At 43.9% G+C, this 12,204-nt stretch overlaps 1 protein-coding gene across 1 annotated transcript in view; it reads left to right on the forward strand.

The window, feature by feature from the left end:
- The window catches only part of LOC121874927, a 319,796-nt gene that overhangs the window by 229,147 nt on the left and 78,445 nt on the right, over positions 1-12,204 (forward strand). Inside the window, exon 26 of the mRNA XM_042379284.1 lies at positions 6,715-6,843. Coding sequence (XP_042235218.1) covers positions 6,715-6,843 — 129 coding nt within the window. The remainder of the gene's footprint in view (positions 1-6,714; positions 6,844-12,204) is intronic.

Raw genomic sequence — 12,204 nt, forward strand, 5'->3', positions numbered from 1 at the left:
CTCTACTCAGGCCACCACCACTACCAACAACAACAACAAGACCTCTACTCTCCAGGCCAACCACTACCAAAACAACAACAACAAGACCTCTACTCTCCAGGCCACCACCACTACCAACAACAACAACAAGACCTCTACTCTCCGGACACCACCACTACCAACAACAACAACAAGACCTCTACTCTCCCAGGCAACCACCACTACCAACAACAACAACAAGACCTCTACTCTCCGGCACCACCACTACAACAACAACAACAAGACCTCTACTCCAGGCCACCACCACTACCAACAACAACAACAAGACCTCCTACTCTCGACACCACCACTACCAACAACAACAACAAAGACCTCTACTCTCCAGGCCACCACCACTACCAACAACAACAACAAGACTCCTACTCTCGGCACCACCACTACCAACAACAACAAGACCTCTACTCCGGCCACCACCATACCAACAACAACAACAAGACCTCTACTCTCCAGGCCACCACCACTACCAACAACAACAACAAGACCTCTACTCTCCGGGCCACCACCACTACCAACAACAACAACAAGACCTCTACTCTCCAGCCACCACCACTACCAACAACAACAACAAGACCTCTACTCTCCAGGCAACCACCACTACCAACAACAACAACAAGACCTCTACTCTCCCGACCACCACTACCAACAACAACAACAAGACCTCTACTCCCAGCCACCACTACCAACAACAACAACAAGACCTCTACTCTCCAGGCCACCACCTGCAAACAACAACAACAAGACCTCTACTCTCCCGGACCACCACTACCAACAACAACAACAAGACCTCCTACTCTCCGGCCACCACCTACAACAACAACAAGCAGCCTCTACTCTCCAGGCCACCACTACCAACAACAACAACAAGACCTCTCTCCAGGCCACCACCTACCAACAACAACAACAAGACCTCTCTCTCCAGCACCACCTACCAGCAACAACAACAAGACCTCTACTCTCCGGCCACCACCACTACCAACAACAACAACAAGACCTCCTTACTCTCCAGGCCACCACCACCCTTAACAACAACAAGACCTCTACTCTCCAGGCCACCACCACTACCAACAACAACAACAAGACCTCTACTCTCAGGCCAGCCCAACAACAACAACAAGACCTCTACTCTCGACCACCACTACCAACAACAACAAAGACCTCTACTCTCAGGCCACCACCACTACCAACAACAACAACAAGACCTCTACTCTCCAGGCCCCACCACCACTGCAACAACAACAAAGACCTCTACTCTCCAGGCCACCACCACTACCAACAACAACAACAAGACTATCTCTCCGGGCCACCACCACTACCAACAACAACAACAAGACCTCTACTCTCCAGGCCTACCACCACCAACAACAACAACAACAAGACCTCTACTCTCCAAACCACCACTACCAACAACAACAACAAGACTCTGCTCTCCGGGCCACCACCACCACCAAACAACAACAAGACCACCTACTCTCCCAGGCCACCACCACTACCAACAACAACAACAACAAGACCTCTACTCTCCCGGCCACCACCACCACCAACAACAACAACAAGACCTCTACTCTCAGGCCACCACCTACCAACAACAACAACAAGACCTCTACTCCAGGCCTCACCAACAACCAACTACTCTGGCCACCACCACTACCAACAACAACAACAAGACCTCTACTCTCCGCCACCACCACTACAACAAACAAAACACCCCACCACACCAACAACAACAAGACCTCTACTCTCCCGACCACCACTACCAACAACAACAACAAGACCTCACTCCAGGCAACCACCTACCAACAACAAGGCCTCTACTCTCCCGGCCACCACCACTACCAACAACAACAACAAGACCTCTACTCCCGTACCACCACCAACAACAACAACAGACCTCTCTCTCAGCAGCCACCACCAACAACAACAACAAGACCTCACTCTACTCGGGCACCACCACTACCCAACAACAACAAGACCTCTACTCTCCCGGCCACCACCACCAATAAGACCTCTACTCTCAGGCAACCACCACTACCAACAACAACAACAACAAGACCTCTATTCGTACCACCACCCAACAACAACAACAAGACCTCCTACTCTCGAATACCACCACTACCAACAACAACAACAAGACCCACCTCCAAACCACCACTACCAACAACAACAAGACCTCTACTCCCGGGCCACCACCACTACCAACAACAACAACAAGACTCCTACTCTCCGGCCACCACCACTACCAACAACAACAACAACAAGACCTCACTTCCCTGACAACCACCACTACCAACAACAACAACAACAAGACCTCTACTCTCCAGGCCACCACCACTACCAACAACAACAACAACAAGACCTCTACCTCCCGGCCACCACCACTACCAACAACAACAACAAGACCTCTACTCCAGGCAACCACCACTACCAACAACAACAACAACAAGACCTCTACCTCCCACACCAACCAACAACAACAACAAGACCTCTACTCCAGGCCACCACCACTACCAACAACAACAACAAGACCTCTACTCTAGGCCACCACCACTACCAGCAACAACAACAACAAGACCTCTACTCTCCAGGCCACCACCACTACCAACAACAACAACAAGACCTCTACTCCAGGCCACCACCACTACCAACAACAACAACAAGACCTCTACTCTCCCGGCCACCACCACTACCAACAACAACAACAAGACCTCTACTCTCCAGGCCACCACCACCACTAACAACAACAACAAGACCTCTACCTCCAGGCCACCACCACTACCAACAACAACAACAAGAACTCTACCTCCAGGCCACCACCACTACCAACAACAACAACAAGAACTCTACTCCAGGCCACCACCACTACCAACAACAACAACAAGACCTCTACCTCCAGGCCACCACCACTACCAACAACAACAACAAGACCTCTACTCTCCAGGCAACCACCACCACCAACAACAACAACAACAAGACCTACCTCCAGGCCACCACCACTACCAACAACAACAACAAGACCTCTACTCTCAGGCCACCACCACTACCAACAACAACAACAAGACCTCTACCTCCAGGCCACCACCACTACCACCAACAACAACAACAAGACCCACTCTCCAGGCCACCACCACTACCAACAACAACAACAAGACCCACCTACCACACCACCACTACCAACAACAAACAAGACCTCTACTCCAGGCCACCACCACTACCAACAACAACAAAACAAGACCTCTACTCTCCCGGCCACCACCACTACCAACAACAACAACAACAAGACCCCTACTTCCAGGCCACCACCACTACCAACAACAACAACAAGACCTCTACTCTCCCGGCACCACCACTACCAACAACAACAACAAGACCTCTACTCTCCAGCCACCACCACTACCAACAACAACAACAAGACTCCTACTCCGGCCACCACCACTACCAACAACAACAACAACAACAAGACCACCACTCCAGGCCACCACCACTACCAACAACAACAAGACCCTCTACCTCCACCACCACCACTACCAACAACAACAACAAGACCTCTACCTCCGCCACCACCACTACCAACAACAACAACAAGCTCCACCTCCCGCTACCACCACTACCAACAATATACCATCACAAACGCCTACCACCATCATCAACAATATCCACCACCACCGCTACCAATAACAATGTACCAATATTACCAACAATAACCACTCATCACTACCAACAACAACAACAATCACTCACATTCCAACAACAACACCGACCACCAATAACCACCTACAACCATTACCAACAATATCAACACCGACCACCCACCACCACCAACAATAACCACTCTACAACCATTACCAACAATAACAATCACCGACCACCCATCACCACCAACAACAACAATCTACCACCATTACCAACAATCACCGACCACCCACCACCACCAACAATAACCACCTACAACCATTACCAACAATAACAATCACCGACCAACCACCACCACCAACAATAACCACCTACAACCATTACCAGCAATATCAATCACCGACCACCCACCACCACCATCACCACCTACAACCATTAACAACATCAATCACCGACCACCCACCACCACCAACAATAACCACCTACCACCACTCCAACAATAACCAACTCACCACCATTACCAACAATAACAATCACCGACCACCCACCACCACCAAACAACCACCTGCAACCATTACCAACAATAACAATCACCGACCACCCACCACCAACAACAATAACCACCTACCACCACTGCTAACAATCACCGACCACCCACCACCAACAAAATAACCACCTACAACCATTACCAACAATATCAATCACCGACCACCCACCACCACCAACAATAACCACCTACAACCATTACCAACAATATCAATCACCGACCACCACCACCACCAAATACAACTCCCACCACCACCAACAATAACCACCTACCACCATTACCAACAATAACAATCACCGACCACCCACTACCAACACAACTACCTACCACCACTACCAACAATAACCACCTACAACCATTACCAACAATAATAATCACCGACCACCCACCACCAACAATAACCTCCTCAACCATGCCAATAACAATCACCGACCACCCACCACCAACAACAATGACCACCTACCACCACTACTAACAACAATCACCGACCACCCACCACCACCAACAATAACCACCTACAACCATTACCAACAATAACAATCAACGACCACCACCACCAACAACAATGACCACCTACCACCATTACCAACACAACAATCACCGACCACCCACCAACAATAACCACCTACCACCATTACCAACAATAACAATCACCGACCACCCACCACCACCAACAACAACCTCCACAACCATTACCAACAACATCAATCACCGACCACCCACCACCAACAACAACAATGACCACCTACAACCATACCAAATAACTACCGACCACCCACCACCAACAACAATGACCACCTACCACCACTGCCAACACACAATCACCGACCACCCACCAACAACAACAATGACCACCTACCACCATTACCAACAATAACAATCACCGACCACCCACCACCACCACAATAACCTCCTACAACCATTACCAACAATAACAATCACCGACCACCCACCACCAACAATAAACCACCTACCACCACTGCCAACAATAACAATCACCGACCACCCACCACCAACAACAATAACCACCTACAACCATTACCAGCAATAACAATCACCGACCACCCACCACCAACAACAATAACCACCTACCACCACTACCAACAATAACAATCTACCACCACTACCAACAATAACACCCACAACCATACCAACAATAATAATCACCGACCACCACCACCAACAACAATAACCATCTACCACCACTACCAACAAAATCTACCACCACCACCAACAATAACAATCTACAACCATTACCAACAATAATCACCGACCACCCACCACCACCAACACTAACCACCTACCACCACTACCAACAATAACCACCTACCACCACTACCAACACAACCACCACCTACCACCATTACCAACAATAACCACCTACCACCATTACCAACAACAACAATCACCAACCACCCACCACAACCAACAATAACCACCTACCACCACTACCAACAATAACAACAATCTACAACCATTAACCAATACAATCACCGACCACCCAACCACCAACAACAATAACCACCTACCACCACTACCAACAATAACAATCTACAACCATTACCAACAACAACAATCACCAACCACCACCAACAATAACCACCAACCACCCACCAACACAACCACCTACCACCACTAACAACAATAACAACCACCACCACTACCAACAATAACACAACCATTACCAACAATAACAATCACCGACCACCCACCACCAACAACAATAACCACCTGCCCACTACCAACAATAACAATCTACCACCACTACCAACAATAACAATCACCGACCACCCACCACCAACAACAATAACCACCTACCACCACCAATAACAATAACCACCTACCACCACTACCAACAATAACAATCTACAACCATACCAACAACAACAATCACCAACCACCCACCAACAATAAAACCATCTACCACCACTACCAACAATAACAATCTACAACCATTACCAACAACAACAATCACCAACCACCCACCACAACCAACAATAACCACCTACCACCACTACCAACAATAACCACCCACCACCATTACCAACAATAACAATCACCGACCACCCACCACCACCAACAATAACCATCTACCACCTTACCAACAATAACAATCACCGATCACCCACCACCACCAACAATAACCACCTACCACCACTACCAACAATAACCACCTACCACCACTTCCAACAACAACAATCACCAACCACCCACCAACAATAACCATCTACCACCACTACCAACAAACAATCACCAACCACCCACCAACAACCACCTACCACCACTACCAACAATAACCACCTACCACCACTACCAACAACAAAATCACCAACCACCCACCAACAATAACCATCTACCACCACTACTAACAACAACAATCACCAACCACCCACCAACACAACCACCTACCACCACTACCAACAATAACCACCTACCACCACTACCAACAACAACAATCACCAACCACCCACCAACAATAACCATCTACCACCACCTCACAGGTTTGTCTCCCAACACCACCTACCGTGTGACCATCAGAGCCAAGAACCTTCGGGCGCCGCAGTTCGACGAGAAGGCCAGTAGGAATCAGGACCGCCTCTCCACCACCATCGAGTTCCGGACACCCCAGGGTGAGGTTCCCTACTCCCACTATCACTTACTTATCTTGTTGTCTGCTCAAATATTCTGGAGAGAACAATAGATGGCTGTGGTTTGATGAGTCTTTGTTATAGAGAGAAATTTGATTTTTTGGGAAATAATTGATGATGACTATTGAAAAAAAAAAAGTTGTTTGGTTGTGTTTTGTTTGAAGAGGTTTGGATATAATTAGATTTTTTAATTAATTTTTTATGTATCGTCTTTGTTTTAATGAATGGGAGTTAATTATTTCGAATTAATTTTCATTTAATTCAACGTTGATGATGAAAGTATTTGTCATGTGGAGTTTTACGACGTTTGATTTGTTAAAAATTTTATAGCCTGTCGATTTACCTTTATATAGTCACTTATCATTCAAACGTTAAGTCTCTTTTATCCTTTACACACTTTAAGTCCTTGTTTTAGTAATTAATTTCTTACCTTTGTCGTACCTGTAATTTAAGTCGTCATCTTGGCATTTCTTTCAATATTTTACTGTCATAAATCACAAGACAATTTAACACTGAGGAAATTACTGTTATTTTTATTTTTCGGTCTGGAGTTGTTTCTTTCGGGCTGAACCAGCAGGTAACCTTCCTTCAGACGAGACCTGTAATTCTGTATTGTATTAATATGGGTCCAAACCTCGTGACTAAAACAAAATCAGACGCTTCATTATCACTTCTGTTCAGAGCAATAACTGAATTTGACTGGATCCTTTTTTGTAACAGCAAAGGAATCATTCAATTACTGCGGTGTTGTAACGTTGTGCTGGAGTTGATACTACAGCTTCGGCTGGGTTATCACACTCTAATAGGCTTTAGCAAGAACATCATTGCGTTGCTCTGAACGTCTGAACGATTTTGTTTTTATGAACTCAAAACTAATATCCTTGTCTCCCCTCCACCTCCTCCCCACCAAAAAAATAAAATGATAATAAAATCTAAACGACTCATCTCACCACACATCGGAGTAGAGTTTATTACTATCTCAGACTTGCCAAACATTTCTCTTTTTTACTTTGCACTCGTGTATTTTTGTTGGATTATGTGCAATATCTCAATTGTCACCTATTCCATTCTAACCAATGTATTACACAAAAAAGATGCTGCGCCATACGTTGGTAAGTATAGGCTATGGTGTCTTACGCAAATCCCTGCGGGGAGGAGCCTCACCTCCTCTATGCTTGCCTTTCTCTCCACACGCGCATCTTTGACGCCCAGTCGTGACCTCACGTGTGGCTGGGGAGACCTTGGTTGTGACGAATGCTACTCGGGCGGGTCTAATACTTCACCTCCGACATGTTTCCGAACCGACGAATGATAACAAGGAATTAATGTCCTCCACATTCCGGCTTCAACAAAATTCGATAGATGGTAAAGTAGACATTTAAAAGTCTGGGAAACCATGAAGTCAGTCAGTCAGTCACCCAAGTTATTAAATGTTTGTCTTAATCGGTTACCAAACTTCGCCATCGTACAAAAAATATATATGTTTTAGTTGTTACCCTCATCATCAGAGATCAATACAACGCATTAAGTTTCTTGTTACAATAGACGAGTGTGATTGTCCTCCTTAACTCTTTAAATCCTTTTTATACCTGATTACAAAAAAATTCACCTGTATTTCTTCTTGTACCAATTAACTTTTTTTTTCTCTGTACAATAATTTCAGTTTAAATTATTAATATTCAATAATAAACACAGAGAACTTCCTCCCCCAACTATATATAAACAGTCCCGACTCGCTTTCATGTCCCAATATTTTGTAATAATAAAGTGATTTTTTTTTTTTTTTTTGCTTTCATTCAGTTTTACATGTCGTCAGATTTTCATATGTCCGTCCGTTTGTGTGTACAGTATAAGAATTTATCTGTCCAGGCATCTTATGAATTAAAGAAAAAATAATTAGATTCAACTCAACAAAATCTCGGGTGAATTAGATATTTACTATTATCCCTTTATATCACTAGGAGTAAGGAGGTCAACTTCATTACCTTGTTCACTGTGACCTCACGACTGTGGCTTTAAATATGTCTTCGCAGCTTTGTCCAAGCTCCTCTTAAACGACGCATGAGGTGGCTTATGAGGTGGCTTGCTCACTATATAATTAAAAAAAAAAAAGAGTATGATGCATTTATCGCTTGCTAATGAACTGTTGCTTTTTTGCTATGGTTCCTCTTACTGCCAACATCTTGTCAACGTTGTTTTGTCTAGAGGAGCTGTAACGTGTGTGACTTGTGTTGATAGTTACTGACGATGACGGGAAGACGTGAACTAAAGGATGACAACTTGTATGATGAGTAAATCTCTTCTACACACACACACACACACACACACACACACACACACACACACACACACACACACACACACATTAATTACAAAGTCAACAGTCTAAGGAAAAATATCTTATGTTTTACGATCAGATATTCCCGACATGTCATTACTGAAGGATTCGTTAATATACTCCGATATGTTTGACTTAATGCAGCTTCTTGTATAGATTTGGTGTAATTCTGTTACTCTGAATTTATTGTTATATATCCTGTATTATATAAAGTTAGTTGTTCTGTAGTGAGTGGGCTATTGGGGTAAATAACTCACTCGGAGGTATATATAACTCGGGAGGTAAAACAGACAAGCAGAGCAACTTTAAATGAACACAGGGGATTTCGTCATCATTTCTTACTGAGGATAAACAAAATCCTTCATGTTTGCTTTGTTTTTTTTTTTTTTTTGTTTTTCGGGGTATTTTAATCACAGCCACTAGAGTCTTGATGTAAACTCTGCCGTCATGTCTTTGTGTATAGGAGAAGCGAGAGTTTCCTCCTGATATTAACTCTGATGGTGAAGCTGTGGAAAACATTACTCTAATTTTGTTCTGTGGAGGAAAACATTTGAGATTTCTTTTAAATTTGTAATCAAAACGACCCGGTTCGTCTAACATAAGAATAGTTTAGTGCCCTTAAGGGTTCAGTTAGTTTATTAAGATATTGACATGCTTCATTTTTCACAACCATGAACAGCTTTAGAAAAAATAATAATTAAAAATCTTTGTTGGATTAATTGCTTGTCCTCCCAAGTTTATTTCGTCAGTACATCAGGAATTTTGTCACGGTCTTGTGTCTTCGTCAATAAGCGTTGGGTTCATCTCGTGATTTAGTTGTTCAAAGAAAAACAATAGGTTATAATTGTAGGTTCTTCAGCTAAACACAGAGGAAGATTAGAATCATCTATTTCACGTACCACTCTCTCATTGTCTCATAGAGGAACACAGTACGACGGAACACATATAGTAGACGACGGAACACATAGATAAAATATAGTAGACGACGGAACACATAGATGACAACATATAGTAGACGACGGAACACATAGATGACAACATATAGTAGACGACGGAACACATAGATGACAACATATAGTAGACGACGGAACACATAGATGACAACATATAGTAGACGACAGATGAAAATATTAGAGAAAGATGACAAATATAGTAGACGACGGACAAGACAAATATAGAACGACGGAACATAGATGCAACATTAGAGACGGAAATAGATGAAAATATAGTAGACGGGAAATAGATGACATAGGACGACGGAACACATAGATGACAACATATAGTAGACGACGGAACACATAGATGACAACATATAGTAGACGACGGAACACATAGATGACAACATATAGTAGACGACGGAACACATAGATGACAACATATACTGTAGTAGACGTATATAAGATTCCATGCTAGGAGAACACGCACTTTATTGCAGTTATGAAATATAGTCGGAGGTATAACTTTAAAAGATGCAACAACATTTTTATCACCAAGGGTCATAAAGATTAAAAGACTTTGAGCAATAGTCTGGTTTTAAGAGACTCCACTAAGGCTGCCCGGCTCCTGGGGGAACACGTATAAAAGTATCAGTAATGTCGCTGTACTGTCCAACAACTGTTAAAAAGAGTCGACTAAAAAAAAAAGCCTCGAGAATTAAAACAAACGATAAATTATGAGTAATGTCTTAATGCTTTAATTTAACAAAACCTAAACATAGAAGAACATTATGCACAAAAACAAAAGCTTGTTTATTTAAAAAAGATGAACTCTGAAGTCTAAGCTTACACAAAATACTGAGATCATCTTATAAGAGGCTGAATAATTTTACTTAAGAATAAGTATTAGAATTGCATTAAAAAAAATAAAAACTGTGTTAAGTTGAATAGTCGAACACAAACAAAGTCGAATATACTTACTGAAGGAAAAGGTCGATTATTTTAAAGAAATAGTTTGGGAAATAAAACTAAGAGGTTGAGAAGTTTCATATTGATAACTAAGGAAAGAGAGAAAGAGGAAGTGAGAGAGAGAGAGACGTAGAGACAGACAGAGGCGAATAAGTGAAGGCAGTAAGAGGAGACCTAGTAAAAAGTTTAGCTGTACTCGACATGCAACATTGTGACCCACTTCCCTCTCTATGTTTTCATGCCCCGCCAAGGTTGGAGAGGTAAATATATGCCATCCCTCCTCCTCTCTCCCTCCTCCCTACACGTTGTGACCCGCCACTCTCCATCCTTCCCAACCCTCCTCACCTCCTCCCTCACGCTGCATTCCCTCACTCGTTATCATCCTACCCTCCAATCATCCCCTAGTTAATGTAATCATCCTGATGTTGTGTTTCTGCCCCTTATTTAGCTCCTCCTCACATGATGTGTTAACTCCACTCGCTGTCCGCACTCATACACTCCCTATACCCCACACGGTGTGTTCACCACTCGGTTTGTTTATGGTCCCATGAGCTTTTTCACCACATGTTGTATTCTTTACGCCCCTTTAGCTCCCCATTGGGTGTGTTTTTTACCCCAGCTTCGTTTAGTCCCTCACCACCACCACCACAACCGCCACCACTTGTAGGATAGACATATACACCCCACCGAGAACACTGGCTGCCTTATGGACATCTTTTAAGGTTCAGAGACACGTTCATTGTCACTTTAAATTGAACCTCGAAGAATGTGGAGCAACCAGGGTGTCGGGAGAGGGTTTGCTGGCGTCACTTGTAGGGTGACGTGCAGGGGTCCAGGGCTGATGTTCACTCTCAGTGGGACTCGTCGCCTCCTCTTTATAATGTAAAGTGTTATTTTCAGTGGCACTAGATGCCCTGCCCGCCCATATGTTATCTAATCAGGCCAGAATAATTACCATCCCCAGCGTTAACAAATAATTTTTATTGTTGTGTCAACGAGTAATGTGTTTTGTGGTAACATGATGTTAACAAGAGTTTACAAATAAGACGAGATTAATGGGGATGTTTATTATACTGACGGGTCCCAGCCACACATCAGCCT

This window comes from Homarus americanus, unplaced genomic scaffold (genome assembly GCF_018991925.1).
Source record: "Homarus americanus isolate GMGI-L3 unplaced genomic scaffold, GMGI_Hamer_2.0 scaffold56009, whole genome shotgun sequence".
Taxonomy (NCBI): Eukaryota; Metazoa; Arthropoda; class Malacostraca; order Decapoda; family Nephropidae; genus Homarus; species Homarus americanus.